The following is a 19,230-nucleotide window of genomic DNA, read 5'->3' as shown; positions in this document are numbered from 1 at the left end:
GCTCCGTATCGTATGGCACCAACGGAATTAAAGGAGTTGAAAGCTCGGTTGCAAGAGTTGGTGGATAGAGGTTTTGCTCGCCTTGAGTTTTTCACCTTGGGTGCACCGGTGTTGTTTGTGAAAAGAAGGACGGAACCATGAGGTTGTGCATCGACTATCGTCGACTTAACAAAGTGACAATAAAGAACAAATATCGATTATCACAGATCGATGATTTGTTCGATCAAGCTGAAGGAGCCTCGGTGTTCTCAAAATAGATTTGAGATCGGGCTATTATCGATTCTTGAATCCGAGATTCGGACATACCCAAAAGCGCCTTGAGCGAGATATGGTCACTACGAGTTCTTAGTGATGCCGTTTGGGCTCACTAATTCCCTGCGGTATTTATGGATTTGATGAATCGGATCTTGGACCGTATTTGGATCGGTTCGTAGGTGTGTTCATTGACGACATCTTGGTCTATTCAAGAGATGAGACCGAACATGCGGAGCACCTGAGATTAGTGTTGCAAATATTACGGGATAAGCAGTTATATGCTAAGTTCGGCAAGTGTGAGTTCTGGTTAAGAGAGGTTAGCTTCTTGGGTCATGTGGTATCTGCATCGGGTATTCGAGTCGACCCGAGTAAAATTTCAGCTATACTTAGCTCGGAAGCCTCAGAAATATTCTCGAGGTTCGGAGCTTTTTGGGACTTGCCGGTTATACCGACGGTTTGTAAAAGGATTCTCGATGATAGCCACACGCATGACAAAACTGCTTCAGAAAGATGTCAAGTTTGAATGGACGGAAAAGTGTCAGAAAAGTTTCGATCAATTGAAAACTCATTTGACGGAAGCTCAAGATTAGTGCAGACCGAATCGGCAAAGAGTTTGTCATCTATAGTGACGCCTCCTACTTGGGTTAGGTTGCGTATTGATGCAAGGAGGTCGAGTTGTGGCCTATCGTCGAGACAATTAAAGCCACATGAGAAAAATTATCCGACCCATGATCTCGAATCGGTCGCCATCGTATTCGCTTTAAAGATATGGCGACATTACTTATTTGGTGAGAAGTGCCATGTGTATTCGGATCACAAAAGTCTCAAATATTTGATGACTCAAAGAGACTTAAATCTAGGACAAAGACTTTGGCTCGAGTTGTTAAAAGATTATGAGCTTGTCATTGATTATCACCCGGGAAAAGCTAATGTGGTTGCGGACGCCTTAAGCCGAAATCACCGTTTGCTTTTCTGACGATGAATGTACACTTGTCTATTCTACCCGACAATGTGTTAGTAGCGAATTAAAGGCCAAACCATCATTGATTCGTCAAATTCGTGAAGCTCGAGAAAGTCGACGATAAGTTGGTTGCAAGACGGGTGAATGTGTTCGAAGGTGGAATCGAGTTTCAAGTTGATGATGACAATTGTTTGAGGTTCGAAATCGTTTGTGTATTCCAAGAAATTTGAACTTATTTCGATAATTCGAACGAAGCCCATTGTAGCCGAATGGCAATCCACCCGGAAGTACGAAGATGTACAACGATTTGAAACGTCGGTTTTGGTGGCATGGTATGAAACGAGACATTTCGACTTTGTTTCGAGATGTTTAATATGTCAACAAGTGAAAGCGGAACATCAAGCGCCTTGAGATTACTTGACCGATTACGATACCCGAGTGGAAATGGGATCGAGTCACAATGGACTTTGTGTCCGGACCGCCATTGTCGCAAGTAAAAGGATGCGATTTGGGTTGTTGTTGATAGATCGACTAAGTCGGCTCACTTTATCCTCGCACGCACGGACTCTTCATTGGATAAACTTGCTGAATTGTATGTTTCTCGATTGTGAGATTACACGGGTACCTATTTCTATTGTATCGGATAGAGATCCGAGATTCACCTCGCGATTTTGGAAGAAATTGCAAGAAGCCTTGGGCACCAAGTTGCATTTAGCACCGCTTTTCACCCCCAAACCGATGGTCAATCTGAGCAGATAATTCGAGATACTTGAGGATATGTTGAGATGTTGCATCCTCGAGTTCGATGGTTCATGGGAGCGGTATTTCCTTTGATTGAATTCGCACAACAATAGTTTTCAATCAAGTATTAAAATGGCGCCTTACGAGGCCTTGTATGGGCGTAAATGCCGTACACCATTGTTTTGGACCGAGCTCGGTGAAAGCAAAATTTTCGGAGTGGATTTGATTAAAGATGTGAAGCAGAAAGTAAAAGTAATCCGTGAAAGTCGAAGATAGCCTCGATCGTCGAAGTCGACGCGGATCTCAAACGAAAAGACATTGAGTATCGGTGGGAGATAAAGTGTTTCTTAAAGTTTCGCTTGGAAAAAGATACTCGACGGTAGTAAAGGCAAATTGAGTCCGAGGTTCATCGGGCCATATGAGATATCCGAACGAGTCGGTCCGATTATGTATCGCTTGATTTTGCCTCCTGAACTTGAAAAGATTCACGACGTCTTTCATGTTTCGATGCTTGACGTTATAGATCGATCCATCGCACGTAATTAGTCCATCAGAGGTTGAAATTCAAGCCGATATGAGTTATGAAGAAGAACCGATTCGTATCCTAGCACGTGAAGTGAAAGAGTTGCGAAACAAAAGGGTTCCACTAGTGAAAGTGTTATGGCTCAAACACGGGATAGTAGAAGCTACTTGGGAACCCGAGAACTCTATGAAAGAGCGTTACCCAAACCTATTTACCGATAAGTTTTTCGGGGACGAAAATTTCTTAAGTGGGGGAGAGTTGTGACAGCCCAAAATTGACCTTAGTCGGGAAGTGGTTTCGGGACCGCTAAACCGAGTCACCGAAATGTTTGAACGTAATATTTATTGTCTAGAATATGTAATTATGAATGTGTGAAAATTTCAAGCTTCGATTTAGTCGATTGCATGTGAATTCAGCTATTAGGACTTGAGTGACACTTTTGAAATGTGATAGGCTAATCTATAAGGACCTAATAGTGCATGTAATCGAAAGGGAGGACTTGCATGTCAAATTTCCCCCCCTAATAGCTAGTGGACGGCCATGACAAGGAAATATGGGCAAGACATGTCATGAAACATGTTTTGTAAGTGCATTATGTAAGGAGAAATAAAATAAGATGCATGGGTAATAAAAAATAAAAAAATTGTGTGTGAAGGCTCTCCCCTCCCCATTGCCGTGAGTAGAGGAAAGAGAAGAAAAAAAATTGTTGTTCATCTTTTTTTCATTTTCTTTGAGCTGAAATTCTAAGGAAGAAGGAAGGGGTTCTTGCTTCATGCTTGGTTTGGAGGAGGATTAGGAGGAAGTTTGGCCATACTTGTGTCAAGATTAAGGTAAGGTTGATGTTGTGCCATGAGACTCATGCATGTTTTTTTGTTAGCTTGAGTTCTAATTAACCCATGGTTCAAATCCTTGCTATGTCATGGGGAGGATATTCAGCCAAGGTGGATTTTGTGTTAATGCCTTTGCATGCTAAATATGAAGCTTGCTAATGATGCATGTGAAGGTGGATTGATGGCTCTTGGACTTTATTTTTAGCATTTTTGAGTTAGGTATTAAGTTCTTTGTTCAACCATGACCAAAATTATAGTGTTGTGATGTATTCGGCCATAGTACATCCATAAGTATGATTTATGCTCATTGCATGATAAGTAAGATTTGTGTTTTGGATTTATGCTCATGTTTAGTATAATCAACTTGAGATTCGGCTCTTGCACATATGTATACATATATGTTTGCACATGATGCATTAGTATGATATATATATACTATCTCAAGGTATATATTTACATATGATGATGTTTCGGTTATGAAGTAAATGATTGATGCGCGTTGAGTTACGATATGTAATGCGTTAGTTAGTAAAATGTATGCTGTTTTTTTTTTGTGTGGTATTAAGTGTATAATTGGCCTAAACATGGACATGCATATTCGGCCACATGAGGGGAATTGGTGTGCATGCATTCGGTTAGAGGCAAGCATATTGATGCCTATTCTTGGCTTAGAAAATTCGGCTAAGAGGAATATTAACTAATGTGTTGAGTTCGATTCATGATTTCGTACATATGCGACTTTGATGCCCAATGAGTATATATATTGGCTAAGTACCTTGAATTCCTCTTTCGATGCTCAAATGATTAAATCAATTTATTTGTCAAATTAAGCTCAAGAGCAAAGGGGAGCTAAATCTGATAAAAGGAAGGAAAAAGTAGTCGAGTAGCCGTCGAAATCGCTCGACAACATCCAAGGTAAGTCTTCGAGTAATGACCCTACTTGAATTATATTGAAATCATGCTCCTTGTGTGTGGCTATTGAGCCGAAATTGTAAAGGTTTGATAAATATTTTGTGTTTGAGCCTTAGTAACAAAAATGAAATATGGATGTGTAGTGATTATTGATATATGTGTACATGAGCATTTGAATTATACCCGGGCTAAGTCCCGAAGGCATTTATGCTAGTGATTATATCCGGGCTAAGACCAAGGCATTCGTATGAAGTTGTTATATCCGGCTAAGACCAAGGCAATTGTGCAAGTTACCAAATCCGGGTTAAGACCGAAGGCAATTGTGCTTGTGTTATATCCGGTTAAATCTCGAAGTACGTGATTCGAAATGAACAATCTTGCTGTAAAAATTTCAGTTTATACACTTGTGAAAATTTCAGCAATGAGGTATGTTAAATGACGTGCTTGAATTAGTTGAGTCCTTACAAGTAAGTATTCGCTCAGTTGATAAACGAGCTACCGGCCTTTGGCTAAGTTGTTCTTTTGTGTATAAACATAAGGGTCGGTAATGTGAAGTAAGTATGATTATGAGAATGTGTTAATAAAGTGATTCATTTAGTTATGTAAATGTAATACTTTAGTCAAAGCTGATTTCATTACTTGAGACTTACTAAGCATTAAAATGCTTACCCCGTTGCTTTGGCTCTCTGTTTTATAGATTTTGCTCGTTAGCTATCGGATTCAGGATCATCGAAGTCGAAGTCATCCACACTATCAAAGCCCCCATTTTGGTACAATTTTGGTTGAACTTTGAAATGGCATGTATAGGACTACCCTTTTGTTGTAGGTCATGTACCTTTCGGTTTTGTGTAAACTTGGATAGCCATGCGAAAATGGCTTATATACGTTTTTAGCATAGTACTATAATCGTTTGTATGTTGATCATTATGAGGTATGGAATTGTTTTGAACGATTAGCCATTGGAATGGTTAATCATGATCACACTTTGTGCTATGTATGCAAAAAGGGCCAATGGAATCATGGAAATTATGAAATAGGTAAAGTCTACCTTAAAGGCAGATGCTGTCAGCAGCAGTGGTGTGGATGTGAAAAATGACTAAAAATAGAAGGAATGGAATAAATTAGTGAATAAATTATGTAAATGAACCTTGATGAATTTATTTTCATATGGAAGAAACGAAACGGTCATATGAGTTGTATGTTAAGAGATATTTAGGTTTTCGTGAGACAGGGCCAGAACGGTTTCTGGATCCACTGTTCCGACTTTGGAAATTCATTGTAAATTAACCAGGGATAATTAGGAGTCATGCCATATATTTATAGATTCCTCTTTGAGTCTCGTTTCTATAGAAACAAACGGCATCAGTATTGAAGCCCTGTACAGAGAGATATTCAAGTTGTAACGCGTGAGGGTCAGTGTAGTCGACCCTTGTCACATGGGAGACTTTAACTAATAAACTGTACTAATTGGCCCGACCAAAAATTCTAGAAAAAAATATGTAGATGTAAATATGAGTCTAATTTCAGGGAAAAATTACGAAACTGATTTTCGAGCTTTGAAACTCAAGATATGATTTTTAAAGTGACAGTGACGCAGTAACCAGCTTGTCTGGAAATTTTTTAAATGGACTGTGAAAATGATTAAATTGAGTTGTGTGCACCTTGTCTTCGACTCCGGTAACAGACTCGGGTACGGGGTGTTACAGTTGCCCCACTTTTAAAATTTTTTACCTTGGACGACCAACATTTAAAAAGTGATCGTTAAGGGAAAGTGGGTGTGCTTTTCATTTCTCTCTAAAAAAATGGCCTATTTCGCTAAATTTTCAAAAAAATTGGCTTATAAGCCTAATTAAAAAAAAAGTGGCATATATGGCTAGTTTAGCCTAGATTACCTAGCATTCTACTTTAGTATTAAAGGAGAGCTTATGTAAGCTCTCTCTAGGAGATTTCCTAGAATTTCCACCCATTAGGAGTCAACTTATTCACTCTTTTGTCTCAGTCTCTTGGAAATTGTTAACTCGAAACAGTTGCATAGAGATAGACTATCATAGTGAATGAGGGACAAATGAGTGGGCACTCCTTCAACGCTAAATGAAAAATGGTAAACACACATAACACAAAAGAGTTTTTTTATGCAATTTGGTTCCCGTATGTCTGTGGAGCCTAGCTCTATGATAAATATTCACTCTCTTCAACAATTACAACAAGTGATCCTATCCTATCACACCTCGTGACAATTTTCCTCACATTTGTATCTTGAAGACTCAATACTCTCACCACTAAATTCACCCTTTATGAATTCAACAAGTAAAACCTTAACACAAGGGGTTTACTCTCAAGAGGCACTCATACAATAGGGTTCCTCACAAAAACAACTTAAGTGCTTAAGTCTCTCTGTACATTAACCTATACAAGTCTCTAAATTAAATAGATAATTTCAAGGCTTACTAACATAAGAAGATATATCACAATCCAACTAAAACAACAAAAAGATAAGCTCAATACAATAGAATAATAGCAGGTAATGTAAACATGGACTCTTGGTAGCCAAGCAATCACAGTTTCAATCCAATCCAATATCCATAATCCAAGGTATTAGATGGGGTGATTCAATTTGATCCAATCTCCAAAATATGTTTTCCCAAGTAACATGATTTTTATTGATGGCTAAATATAATCCTTATACTCAATAGAACCCAAAAAATATCGTTCAATAAATTACCAACGTCTTAAATATGAAAATTGTCTTTACATAATTTTAGTGGCCAAGGAATGGGCATTCCCTTTACGCTTAATTGTCAGTTTCATATTTTTTAATAGTAAATTTATAGATAAAGTTGCTTCAAACTTAATTTAGATGTCTTTTTCCATGGACAATTCTAAAAGATCGAGAGCTGAAGCCGAGACTATCATAAAAATTGAATTATCAACTTTTATAGACACGTCCCAAACGTATAAACCTTGCCAACCTTGAGATTGATTATTATTGTTGTCTAATGATTCAAGTACTAAAATTATATTTCCACATGCAATAAATACGTGGATGTTTTAGCAGGATGGGAAAACAATTTTCAACCTCCGGTTTTTTTTTTTTTTGTGCATTTGTAATATTCCACCGGAGTCTCTATCCCCTTTACTGTGTTGGCAGAGATGCTAGTGGAGTTTATGTGTACCGAGCTCTTTGACTGATTCCTTTGAATGTTATGTTCGCTCCTTTTTCGACAATATATATAGACATAATTGAGGGCATGAGGTTGTGGGCTTCTTGCTCAGCCAGTTGGATTTGAATTAGCATTTCCTTTCCTAATTATTAGGCAGTGACAGCTATAAATACCCTGGAACATGCCATCGCCGCCTCCTTCAGTCCTCTTCATCTCCTTTGCTCTTTCTATTGGTCTTGGAAAATGGAAGCCTCCAAGCCTAGGATCTGACACAAACCAAAACCCTAAGAGAGAGCGAGAGAGAGAGAGAGGACCACGCAATTTTAATCTATAAATCATCCATCCCCTTCATAAGTTGCCTGCGTCCACCCCTACATCGTATTTTATTCTATCTCAGAGTAGATCACTCTCTTTCATCTATCTAAGTTGTTGTAAGTTCTCTACCTCTTTTGCTTCTTCTTCGTTATAAAAATCCGAATGTGAATTTCATTTCTCTCCTGTTAATGAGAATCAAGAACCCCGAGCCCTCCCTCCTTCCCCCACTCTTTTTTTTTTTGGGTCTTCCTCTCTCAAATAATAACGACGTAAATACTAGCGCAACTTACGTGTTTGAGCCCTTCACTGCTACTCCATATCTAGCCATCACAACAGCAACAATGTTGCTTCTAATTTCTTTCGCCATCCTTTTTTTCTAATAATCGGGACTTCAATCCGCTTTCTTTTCGTTAATAATAATTTTAATATACGGGTTAATTTGTTCATTTCAATCATTTTTCTTTTCAAGTATCATGTGTGCTTATTTAATCTTTTTCTTTGTCGTAATTTGGAGTTTAGGGATTTACTTTTTGTTTTTAACAAATCAAAACAAATCAAATCAAATAAAAAATCTAACACTCTCTCTCCGCTATTTAATTAAACTAATCCAAACGCATTGCCTTGCCACAACTTGGACAATAACCATTTCAAAAGGAACTGCTGTTGTCATTCTATGTTGTGTCTTGATGCCATTGTTTTCATCTAATAATATTAGTGAAAAAAGCTTTACTTTCTCAGGAGTATGGTTTTCTGGGTTTTTGGTTATGGTTCACTGGTCTGGAACCCTGGTTTTGAGTATGATGAGAAAGTCATAGGCTTCATCAAGGATTACAGGCGTGTTTTTGACCTTGGTAAGTATTAATTTTTGGCCTTGCTAAGCATCTTTTGCAGTATTTTTTTTTTAACTGCTTATGCATCTTCTTTATTCTGCATTACAGCATGCATTGATCACAGAGGTACACCTGAAGATCCTGCAAGGACTTGCACCTTGGAGCACATTGAAGGAGCCGTTTGTGTAAGTAGCAGCTGACAGCAACTCTTCTTGTCTTATGATCTCTTAGTTATCAAGTTCGTGCCTTCAATTGTTTTCTTCTGGGTTACTTAAAGTTGTTGCATATTGTGGAGGCTGTCTTAGAGCAAGAGATTTTTATTTTACGTTAATGTGCTCTTGATCATTGTTTCTAATTATTCAGTCTTGCTAAGAGCTTCCTGTTTTCTTTATTTGCTAAGTCTACATTATTTCTTTCAGTGGGGTGCTGCTTATTGTGTTCGGGGCAGTCCTGAAAAGGAAAGAGCAGCAATGCAGGTATCTTGCTTCCTACTTCGCAGGCTGTATAGCTATATGTATTTTGTGTTACAAAAGGAAATTTCTTCAGGCACTTAAAATCTAGTCCCTTTTCGTATCATTTAACAATCAGTCATTTTTTTTATCAAAAAAAAAAAAATTCTGTCATTTTTCAGCATTCTTTATCTCAACTAATTGCATATTACTCAGAAACAAAATGTGTTTTTTATTTCCAAATTTGTAGTACTTGGAGAGAAGGGAATGTGAATATGATCAGAAGACCCTCGTGGACTTCTTCAAGGTATGAGATTTCCTAGGGCTTGGAAATGGTTTTCTTTGCTTGTCTCTTCAAGTTTGTCTTCATTTTCCATGCTTAAGTTTATTTGTGATTGCTTTCAATCAGGAAACAGATACCCTGCGGCCTGCTCTAAGTGGAGTTATTGTGTAAGTTAACCTGCTTTTTAAGTTCTCATGTCCTTTTTTTATCGTCCAGTTTGTAATAGGTTGGAAAAAAGAAGCAAACCTTTAATGCACAACTTCCTTAACAAAAATGTTACTTTATGCAGGTTCACATCTACTCCTGACAAAGTTTCAAACAAGTATTACCTGGGGCCTGCTCCGTTGGAGGAGATGGCCTGGTAGTATCCGAATACTTCCATTGTTACCTTTTCAATCATTTGATGGAAGATTTTGGTGTTAGCTTTATTGTAACATATGCTTGGTACCCTGTTTTTTTAAAAAAAAAACTTTTCTATTAAAAATTTTCAGGCAAATTGCAACTGCTGTTGGACCCTGTGGGAACAATAGGGATTATCTTTTCTTGCTGGAGAAGGCCATGTTTGATATAGGTCAGTCTTGTGGTTTATCTTTGGCCACTTCAAACTGATAGTGAATACATCATTTAACTGTATATGCATGCATAACAACATGTTGAAGGAGTGAATGAAGAAATATGGTTGGGAATTTTTTAATTTTTTATTGTGCGTGGAAACAGGTCATGAGGATGACTTGGTTATAGAGCTGGCAAATGAAGTTAGGAAGGTGCTTGGAACAATGGCGAAGGAGAAGAAGCTAGTAGGTTCTCCTCTCAAACCTCTTAAATCCCAGACCCAGGCACAGATCCCATCAATTCAGTTGCATCTGCTTCCTCCGGAAGCAGTTGCGATGGATTTATAGCTGTCGTCTTTGTAACCCAAATATGAATCACTCACGCTTATATTATTCTTGGAGAGAAGGGTTTGAGCTATTCCTTTTTGGTAAGTTGCCCGGCATTTTTAGTTTAGAACCAAACTGGCCTTGCCATGATAACTTTATTTCTTATTTATTCTTATTGTTGTTGTTGTTTACTTTAGTAATAACAATAACAATATAATTGTTATTGCGGTGGTGAGAATTCCATTGCATGCTTGTGTTCTATATGTGGGTTTATAATTTGGATGTACAGACACAAAATGTATAATTATGTTTCAACAATAATGATGATTGATAAGCTTGGCCCTACCTTGCCGCGATGCTGCATTATTTGCGGGATGAATTCTGCTGTGTTGGTTGAAAATGGGATGAGAGCATTTCTTGCAATTGGCCAGTGATATATAATGGTTGATGTTCTAAAGAAACCCAAAATAAAAATGCTCGCTGGATTTTTGGGGATTTGGCATTGTCGTTTTCATTTCAGATATCTCATTAAAGAAGCAGCAGCAGGGTCCAACCGCCAAAGATAGCAGCGAGATGAAATTCATGAAATGTAATTTTTTTAGTGAAAGATTTATATTTGCCACTTGTATCTAGTGAGATGAACTAGAGAGATCATTGAGGGATGCATATATATTTGTTTCATATTTCTAAAAGTTGTAATGGTGACAGTTTCTACTTTTATTTTCTTTACCTTGGATGGCCATAAGTCAGATGTTACGTGTTTAGGTTGCCCTAGTTAGATTGGATTTTGAGGTTTTATATATGTTTTATGATGCTAATATCACTCATGAATGCTTTGACAAGTTTTACTACATTTTGACTATATTTTATGAACGAATGTGTTGGGCTTTAGCTATTTTTCGAATATGTTTTATAAGAATCTAGTTTGGAGATATTCTGGGAGTTGTTTTCGGTAATTAAAATATTATTTTTAAGTTTTTAAAGTTTGGTTTTTGATATGGAGTTTAAGGTTGAAATAGGAGTGTTTCAGGGCAATTTTTAATCTTTAGGGCAAAGGTATTAGTACCTGGCTCTAGAGGTACCACACCCCATTTGGTAAAATGCCAAAATGTACAATACCATGGCTAGGTATCAGTACCTTTGGCCCTAGGTACCACACCTCCTATACTATTTTGGTCATTACAGTGTTTTTAGCAAAAAGGGCTCTCCAAGGCCTAGATTTGGTCTCGAACACCTCCGAACACTCGCATATTGATTAAAAAAGATTTTAAAAAGATTTAAAATTTTCAAAATTGATTTAATATATTTTCTATACTTCTATAAAAATATTTTATTCTTTATTTCCTTAAATCAAGTATTGGTTTTTGTACCAATAGGGTCTCTTGTCCATATAGGGTGAGGGGCATTACATCTAGAACCTCTTTAAGATTTCATTTTGGGGGGGCGAAATCGATCACCTAATGAAAATTTAAAAACTTCTTTTGAATTGTTAAATTTGGATTTGTAAATTATTTATTTTATTTTTAGGATTTAATTTAATTTTATTTTGGATTTAGATAGTTAATTTTTAAATTGCATGATTAATTTTAGAAATAGGTGTTGTATGAAAATGATTGAAAATTTTGGATGAAAAGTAGTAATGAGGCCAATGTCATGACACCAAGTAAGTAATGTCGTGACATTGTAAGTCAAAGAGGTCAAAACCACGACATCGCTTCCTAGTGTCATGACATCGTGTGTTGAGGGCCAACCTACTTAAGCTAGGAAATGAGGCCGATGTCACAACATCGGATACCCTAGTGTTGTGACATCTCAAGTCAGACTACTCAATGTCGCGACACCCAATACCTAGTGTTGTGACATTGAGCTGAAAAACTGCAGGCGACTCGTTTTCAAGTTGTGATCCCGCCTAATTTTTGTCATTAAAACCCATATGTTACTTGTTTTTTGGCCCTATTTCATCTGTTTTTATCTCTTTAAACCCTCCATAACTCCTTTCTTCTCTCATTATCACATTTTCAGACTTTAAAAACTTTTCTTTTCTCTAATTTTAACTTTTCTTTAGGTTTCTATTGGAAAGTGTAGAAATATTTGAAGGATTGTAAGAGGAATTCAACACGTTGGTAAGGAATCACTCAATTTCCTCAATCATTTGTAAGGTTAAAGGATCTAACTTATGGTTTTTAATTTTTATTTATTTAAAGATTGTAAATATCCTAGGGGTTTTCATTTGAAATTTGGGGGTTTTTGTTGATTGTTCCTCATTTTGCTTAGATACCCATTTATCTTGAACTCTTGGCGTATTTGCATACTATTCTTAGTGTTAGAACCTTGTGATAGTTCATTGTTGAATATAACTTCAGTTTTTTTGAGAATTTTGGAACATTTAATTTTATTTTCATATTTATTGAACTATTTGGTTGAGTTGAGTATAACAGCATCAAGAGGCACAAAATGGACTAAGTTTCAAGCTCAATAGAGTGATCCTCATGAGTATAACAAAGTGAAATTTGTTTCCAAAGCAGTCAAGGATGATTTTTATAAGTTTCAACAAAAACTATTCATCATTGAATGAGGTTTTGCTGACGTGGCTAGTTATAAAAAAGAAATTTGGGACTTAGTCAATTACCATCAATGGCTTGATTTTTGCCTTCTACTGAAATCGTTTGATGTTATTCCACTTATGCACGAGTTTTACAAAAATCTCAAGCACACAGAAAATAACATGGTTAAAATTCAGGGGAAAAGGTTAACATGTCTCTAAAAGCTCACCAGACTTATTATGGTGCACCCAACCATAAGCATGCTTATGTTGAAACCATTAATGAAATAACGTTAGACAACATTGATTCAGAAGTTATCATTAACTACCTTACAGAAAGTAGAGGGACTTGGAAGCATCACCATCTTACCGATAGACCAATTAGTTTCAACCAAGCTATAATGTTTCCGAATGTAACAGCCTGTTTTAGGGCCAAATCGAAACAATGGTTTCAGGAACACGAATCTGACGTAGAAAGATTTATTTTTATTATATTCCTATGGTCTACAGTTTCATGGAATAGTTTCATGAAAATTTCGTTCAAAAAATTTATCGATTGGGCACTCAATTTAGTTAAGAGGACTAAATTGCAATAGGTGCAAAATGTGTGTTCTAGAAGCTAGAGGTGTCTAATTGCTATGAAATTTTAAATTGAAGGTCCTTAGATGTTAATTAGACCATTTGTTAATTAGATGGACAAAAATGGACATGATTAGGTGAAATTTTAAAGTTATGTATAAGGGCATTTTTGTCATTTGTCAAATAAAGCCAAAATAACTAAATAAAAGTCTTCATCTTCATCAATTTAGTCCCCTTTGGCCAAAATTTACAAGAGGAAGACATAGCTAGGGATTTTCAAGCTTCTAAGCTCGATTGTAAGTCCGTTCTGGCCTTGTTTTTAATAATTTCCATGTTTTTGAGATCCTTGTAATGTAACACCCCAAACCCGGCCTAGACGTTATGGCCGAATCTGGCGTGTCACATTAAAATGCATTTTTGAAAAACTTTGTCTTATTAATAAAACTCGCTTGAAAAAAAAAACCTTTTGTTTAATTCTAAAGTCAACTTAAACTAGCCTTACTTTTAAAAACATGTTTGTTGCGGATGTATTTCAACAAAGTTGCAAAATCATGATGTTTTGAAAACAGATATCATTTTGGGAAACCGCGCTTTACTTTTAACAGAAATAAATCAAAATAGTTAAAAACCCCAAATTAAAAGCTAGAAAATTAGAGAAAAGGCCTTATTACATCAAAAACCCATAGAGAAAATAATTTAAGCAATATCAAAATAATACAAAAATTTAAAGCTGATCGTAGTGTGGCCACCTCCGAGTCCTCCCATCGTCGAACCGCCTATTGAGGATTTCTTGAAAAAAATTAAAAGAGGTAGTGAGTTCACGAAAACTCAGTGTGTACTACCCTATCAATCAGACAGCATGCATCATATCAATCTGGGCTTAAGCCCATTACAGAATCGGTGGCAATTGGGCCTAAGCCTTGGTTGGGCCTTAGCCTATATCAATATCAAAATCAGAATATGCAATGCGTGAGAACCCGACCAACCTTGCACTCTGTCTCCTGTCAAACCCTATACTCTTATGGGGATTAAATCGACCAACCCATCCCTACTCTCCAATGTAGCATCAGTTGTGGCACTAACCAAGTATCGTAGCACAGCTGCCAATCACATAATCGGCTTAAAGCCATCAGTGGATCCACAGTCGTCAAGCGACCATGCAACCCTAACAAATCATATACTTCCTCCAAATCAATGATCTCGTCCCCCATGCATTATAATCTCACATAAATGCAAACATATCATAAATAGCATACAATAACAATCATATAACATATAGGGGCATTTTAGTCATTTCACCCTTCAGGGGCATAACAGTTATTTTACCTATTTTGGGGTTCCAGCTCAAATAACGACCTTTTCGAAGGTCTACAGTAGCTTCGAGTGACATAGATAACTTAAATGATCATAACAGTGTAAATGGGACCAAGTGGGCCTACACGCTCGTGTGGCCCATTTAGCCCAAATTCAGTTACAGCTATGTAACCCACATAGCCCATTTCAATATTTATCACTTACCGTGGATTAAATCTGTGTGGGGACCACGAGCCCATTGGGCCCACATTGCCCATTCTGGCCCAACTGGCCCAGAACGGCTTATGCCATGTACACGACATGACAAGCCCAACTATTTCCCACCTACAATTAGATTTACACATACAGGCCCACGGGCTCATCGGGCCCATCGAGGCCTAAGTCTATGAGAGCGCTTGTGGCAGCCTCTACAGCCTATCGCCCATGCTTTGTGGGCCCGGTTCACCACACAGGAGTTCGCACGCTCATGAGGCCTCGAATGCTGAAGTTTCAGCTTTTTGGCTTTTCGGCATTTTGCCGTTCTACGATTTATTAGTATGGGTACACACCTTTTTAGCGAGAAGCAGCTTAACCCACATGCACTCAACCTACAATCATCCCAAACATTCAATCAATCATTCACTTATTAGAGTTCATAGGCTCTTAATCCCCAAATCAAAAATACTATCTACCTCAATTGAACAAACCATAGCCTGTTCTACTAAATCATAGTAGACTAAAATCGATCCCACTTTACTTGCCAATAATCTGCGATATCAAAAGATCTTACTAGGTGAGATTGCCTAGGATCACGACATAAACCTTACAGAGATATAGGGCATTCGGCCCATGCTCAAATAATGAGAAAGGTAATGCTCTTACCTTAATAGAATAATGGAAGAAAGGGTTTGACGACTTGAGTACTTTTGCTCTTCACCACTCTTTAGGAATACCTAAAACCCCACGATCACGTCTTGTCGAGAACTCTTGTAGAACCGGAATAGAGAGGGAGAGATGGGACAAGGAATGTTCGGCCAAATCAGAACAAGATAAACAAGGTTGGCAAGCAAGAGACAGAGGGTATTCGATCGGAAAGAAATCAAAATATCGAGAGGAAAGGAGAACAAAAAATGGAGAAAAAGATGGGGAGAAAAGAGACTAAAATCGGTCAAGAAAACGAAAGGTAAGAAAGGTGAAAGAAGGAGAGCAGTCGACAAAGGTTAAGAGAGGTATTCGGCAATACACATAACTTTACCCAAATGGTCAATTCGACACTACTAGCAACCAAAATGGAAACCAAAATAATAGACTACCTTCGGCACTTCAGTTCATAACAAAAACGACAGAAAAGGAAAGATTTCCCCAAAACAAAAGTGACCAAAACTGAACAAAAGAGAGTAGAAAACTAGCTTAGCCAAATTTCCACACCCCTAATGCCCATTTCGGCACGCTTCCCTCAACTCATCAAACTTCTAACTTTTCTCTACAAAACCTTCCCTAATCTTCTCCTTGAATCTCTCCCCTTATCATTCCACAAATCACTCCAACAACTCCTCCATGACCATTTCAACTTAGAGTCCCAAACCAACTTCAATACTAGCTGTCCATGTAGCAAAATAAATATCTAGCATAATACTATGGTGACACTCGAACCCCTGACCACATGCACACTCCTAACGCCTCCTTACCACTTAACCACCTACTTCTTTGCATCACCTTTTAACCTTAATTATTTAAAAGGCTTACCACCTAACATTCAGGGTTTTATTCACTTAAAACAAAAAATTTTGCTAAAGCCCAGGTTTGAACCCCTGAAGCAAGCCTTCATTTATGTAATTATTCACATGTCGACTTCCAAACGCTCCCTAAGCCCAACGCCCATTTCTCCTGGGCCCAAAATTTGGGGTGTTACATGTAACCTAATCTAGCTATTTCAAGGACTAATTTGAAAGAAAGATGAAGTTTAAAATTTTACCCATGTTAGATATTTGTGTATTTTGATGTCTAATGGTAGAAAATGCATGTTTGGTGTTAGATAAACAACTTTGGTAAGTGATTTTCAGTAAAAATGTCAAAAAAGACTTGTTTGTAAAAGTTATAAAATAAGTAGTAAAAGTGTGATTAAGTGGAAAATGTGGGCTAGTATAAGTATGAAAATGGTTCGGCTAGGCTTATTTTTGAAGAAATTGAATACATTTCAATTTACGAGTCTAGGGACTAAATTGTAAAAATGTGAAATATTAGGGGCAAGAATGTAATTTTTCCATAATATGATTTTTGGGATAAATTGAATAATGTGAGTATTAAATGAGTTAAATGTTATTATAGATCAAGAAAAACTAGGTTCGAACCTAGATCAGAAGAAAAACAAATTGTTTGACGATTAGGTCCAATTCTACTATTTTTATATCGAGGTAAGTTCGTATGTAAATAATGCATTGTTATGTTTATGTTTTAAATGCTTTAATATTGTATGAATTGTGATTGAATATTTGGATGTATTCGACAAAGTTTTTGACACGGGAGAAATCCCGGTTGAATTTTAGGAATAGAATAGGATACGAGTGACATGTCACTAAGAACCCATATGTATATGCAATTATGTAATTCGGGTGCTAGTCTCGTACGTCTTACCAGTGGCTGGGTAGTCCAGCATGTGTTGTGGATACCTAACAGCTTGTGTGAGTAGCACTGTGTAGCTATGTCCTGACTGACAGCTTGCTTGTGTGAGCAGGCCCGTGAATAGCTCGAAAACGAGCCCATATGTATTATGAGATATGAGGTAGCTTCAGCTACATCTATGGAACTTGTGTGTAAAATTCTGAGTATCCGTTAATATTCCAAGTGTTCAACGGGAATGTCAATGTTATGAAAGGATATGGTTATGTTGCGAGTTGGTACAGGTATGTACGTAAAACTCATAAGTAATGACCTCGGTAGGCGATGAACTCTTGGTAGGATTATGATTGAGTAAGTTGTGATTATGAGATTTTGATAACGTTCATGCTAATCTTCATCATGTTAATTGTATGTTAAATGCGTTGTTGTGATGCTTATTATTTGCATAGGAACTTACTAAGCTATATAGCTTACTCCTTTCATTTCCTTTGTCTTATAGTGTCATCAAGCTAGCTTGGGTTTCAGAGATTGTCGAAGATCCATTCACACTATCAACAAATATTTTGGTACCAATGAATTCAACATTTTGAGTTATGGCATGTATAGGGGACTTTGTTATTTTGCTATGTGTCATACTTGATTTGGCCAAATGTGTTGGCTTATATTAGTTAGAAGATCATTTTGTATAAGACCATTGGAAATAGGTTAATATTGGTTCTAAGTATAATCATATAATGATACCTTTCATGAATGATGTGTTGATGTCTTGGTTGTGGATGTTTGGTTGTATGTACATGCTTGGATTGGTGCTATGTTATGTTGTGTAGGTGTGTGCATTAAAGGGTGGCAAAATGGCTTGGTAAATAGCCTTATTTTTGTCCACACGGATAGACACATTGGCGTGTGTCTAGGCCATGTACGACACATGGCTTGCCTCATGGGCATGTGTTTTACGCCGTGTGTCCCCTGCACCCTAATTTTTGCAAAAAAAAATGCCCAATATTGAGTACACGGGCAGAGACAGGGCCGTGTGTCTCAGCCGTGTGAGGGCCACGGCCTTGGACACGTGCGTGTGTCCTGGGAGTGTGAAGTCTGCACTTATTTAATGAAAAATCATAAATTTTAAATCGACCACATGGCCTAGTACACGGGCGTGTGACTTGGTCGTATATCCTTAATTTGTTATTGGCTGACAAACAGAGAGTTACACTGGTTCAGGACATGAGCCTGTGTGACCACACAGCCTGCCCACATGGGCGTGTCCTATATCCACATGGGTGTGTGACCCCTGTTTAGTGAAAAAGTTTCTAAGTTTTGTAAATTTTTTAAAGTTTTCAGTTTAGTCCCGAACCACTTCCAAAGCATGTTTTGGGCCTCATAGGCTCTTATTAGGGACTTTATGATAAATGCAAAAAGTTTTAATTTGGACGCAAATGTATAACTCGAAATTGTATGTTTGTCCATGTGATAAGTCCGATAATGCCTTGTACCCTGTTCCGGCGTTGAATAAGGGTAAGGGGTGTTACACTGAATGTGAAAATGTGAATGTAATTTTTATGTACCCAAATTTATCCAACAAAAAATGTCTCTAACGTCACCCTCTATTGAGCCATATTGTTGTATGCTATTTTGCGAAGAGAAAAATTGGATTTAGGTAAATTGCTTAATTGGTATATGCATAAGTGCGCTTATGAGGACTTGAGCAATATATATTTTCCACACCTGGTCATGAATTTATGCTGTAAAGTCAGTGTGAAAATTGAGCCACAAGATTTAATCTATAAGCCAATGAAAAACGTTATCGATGACTCAATTTACCTACAATTTCGGGGTTTGCATGAAAAAAAAATATGGGAGTCGAATCAAAGGAGAAAGAACAAAATTGAGTTGCCACCACCTCTACCATCAAGGAAATCCATGGGAAAACAACAATCGTTGGAAGGTGTTCCATAAGATACACCAAGCGTGGTGTATATTACACAATGGTTGACAACATATTAATAATTTATTAATTATTATTGTAACACCCTATACTCAGCCTAAGCGTCAAGCCTGAATA

General features: G+C 37.3%; 1 protein-coding gene across 2 annotated transcripts; it reads left to right on the top strand.

Annotated features, from left to right (window-relative positions):
* The first annotated feature begins 7,261 nt into the window (after nt 1-7,261).
* Nucleotides 7,262-10,980, top strand: LOC108485529 (gamma-glutamylcyclotransferase 2-1). Of its 2 annotated transcripts, none has more exons than XM_017789381.2 (9): nt 7,262-7,814; nt 8,423-8,549; nt 8,637-8,713; nt 8,948-9,004; nt 9,228-9,284; nt 9,387-9,427; nt 9,550-9,621; nt 9,752-9,831; nt 9,978-10,980. In XM_017789381.2, exons 2-9 carry the CDS (start codon nt 8,441-8,443, stop codon nt 10,157-10,159), a joined length of 675 nt encoding a protein of 224 aa, XP_017644870.1. In that variant the 5' UTR covers nt 7,262-7,814; nt 8,423-8,440; the 3' UTR covers nt 10,160-10,980. The 2 variants fall into 2 exon arrangements, with proteins under 2 accessions (XP_017644870.1, XP_017644869.1); XM_017789380.2 differs by having other exon boundaries at nt 7,264-7,814; nt 8,437-8,549.
* The last annotated feature ends 8,250 nt before the right edge of the window (nt 10,981-19,230 follow it).

The sequence above is a fragment of the Gossypium arboreum genome, chromosome 6, assembly GCF_025698485.1.
Source record: "Gossypium arboreum isolate Shixiya-1 chromosome 6, ASM2569848v2, whole genome shotgun sequence".
NCBI lineage: Eukaryota > Viridiplantae > Streptophyta > Magnoliopsida > Malvales > Malvaceae > Gossypium > Gossypium arboreum.
This window is presented reverse-complemented; position numbering and strand designations above follow the sequence as displayed.

Bases quoted from the DNA above. Each gene is read 5' to 3' on its own strand.
- LOC108485529 (XM_017789381.2), top strand. From the start codon at position 8,441: ATGGTTTTCTGGGTTTTTGGTTATGGTTCACTGGTCTGGAACCCTGGT. The intron at 9,428-9,549 runs GTAAGTTAACCT...TACTTTATGCAG, and splicing joins GCTCTAAGTGGAGTTATTGT to GTTCACATCTACTCCTGACA. The intron at 9,622-9,751 runs GTAGTATCCGAA...AAAAATTTTCAG, and splicing joins CCGTTGGAGGAGATGGCCTG to GCAAATTGCAACTGCTGTTG.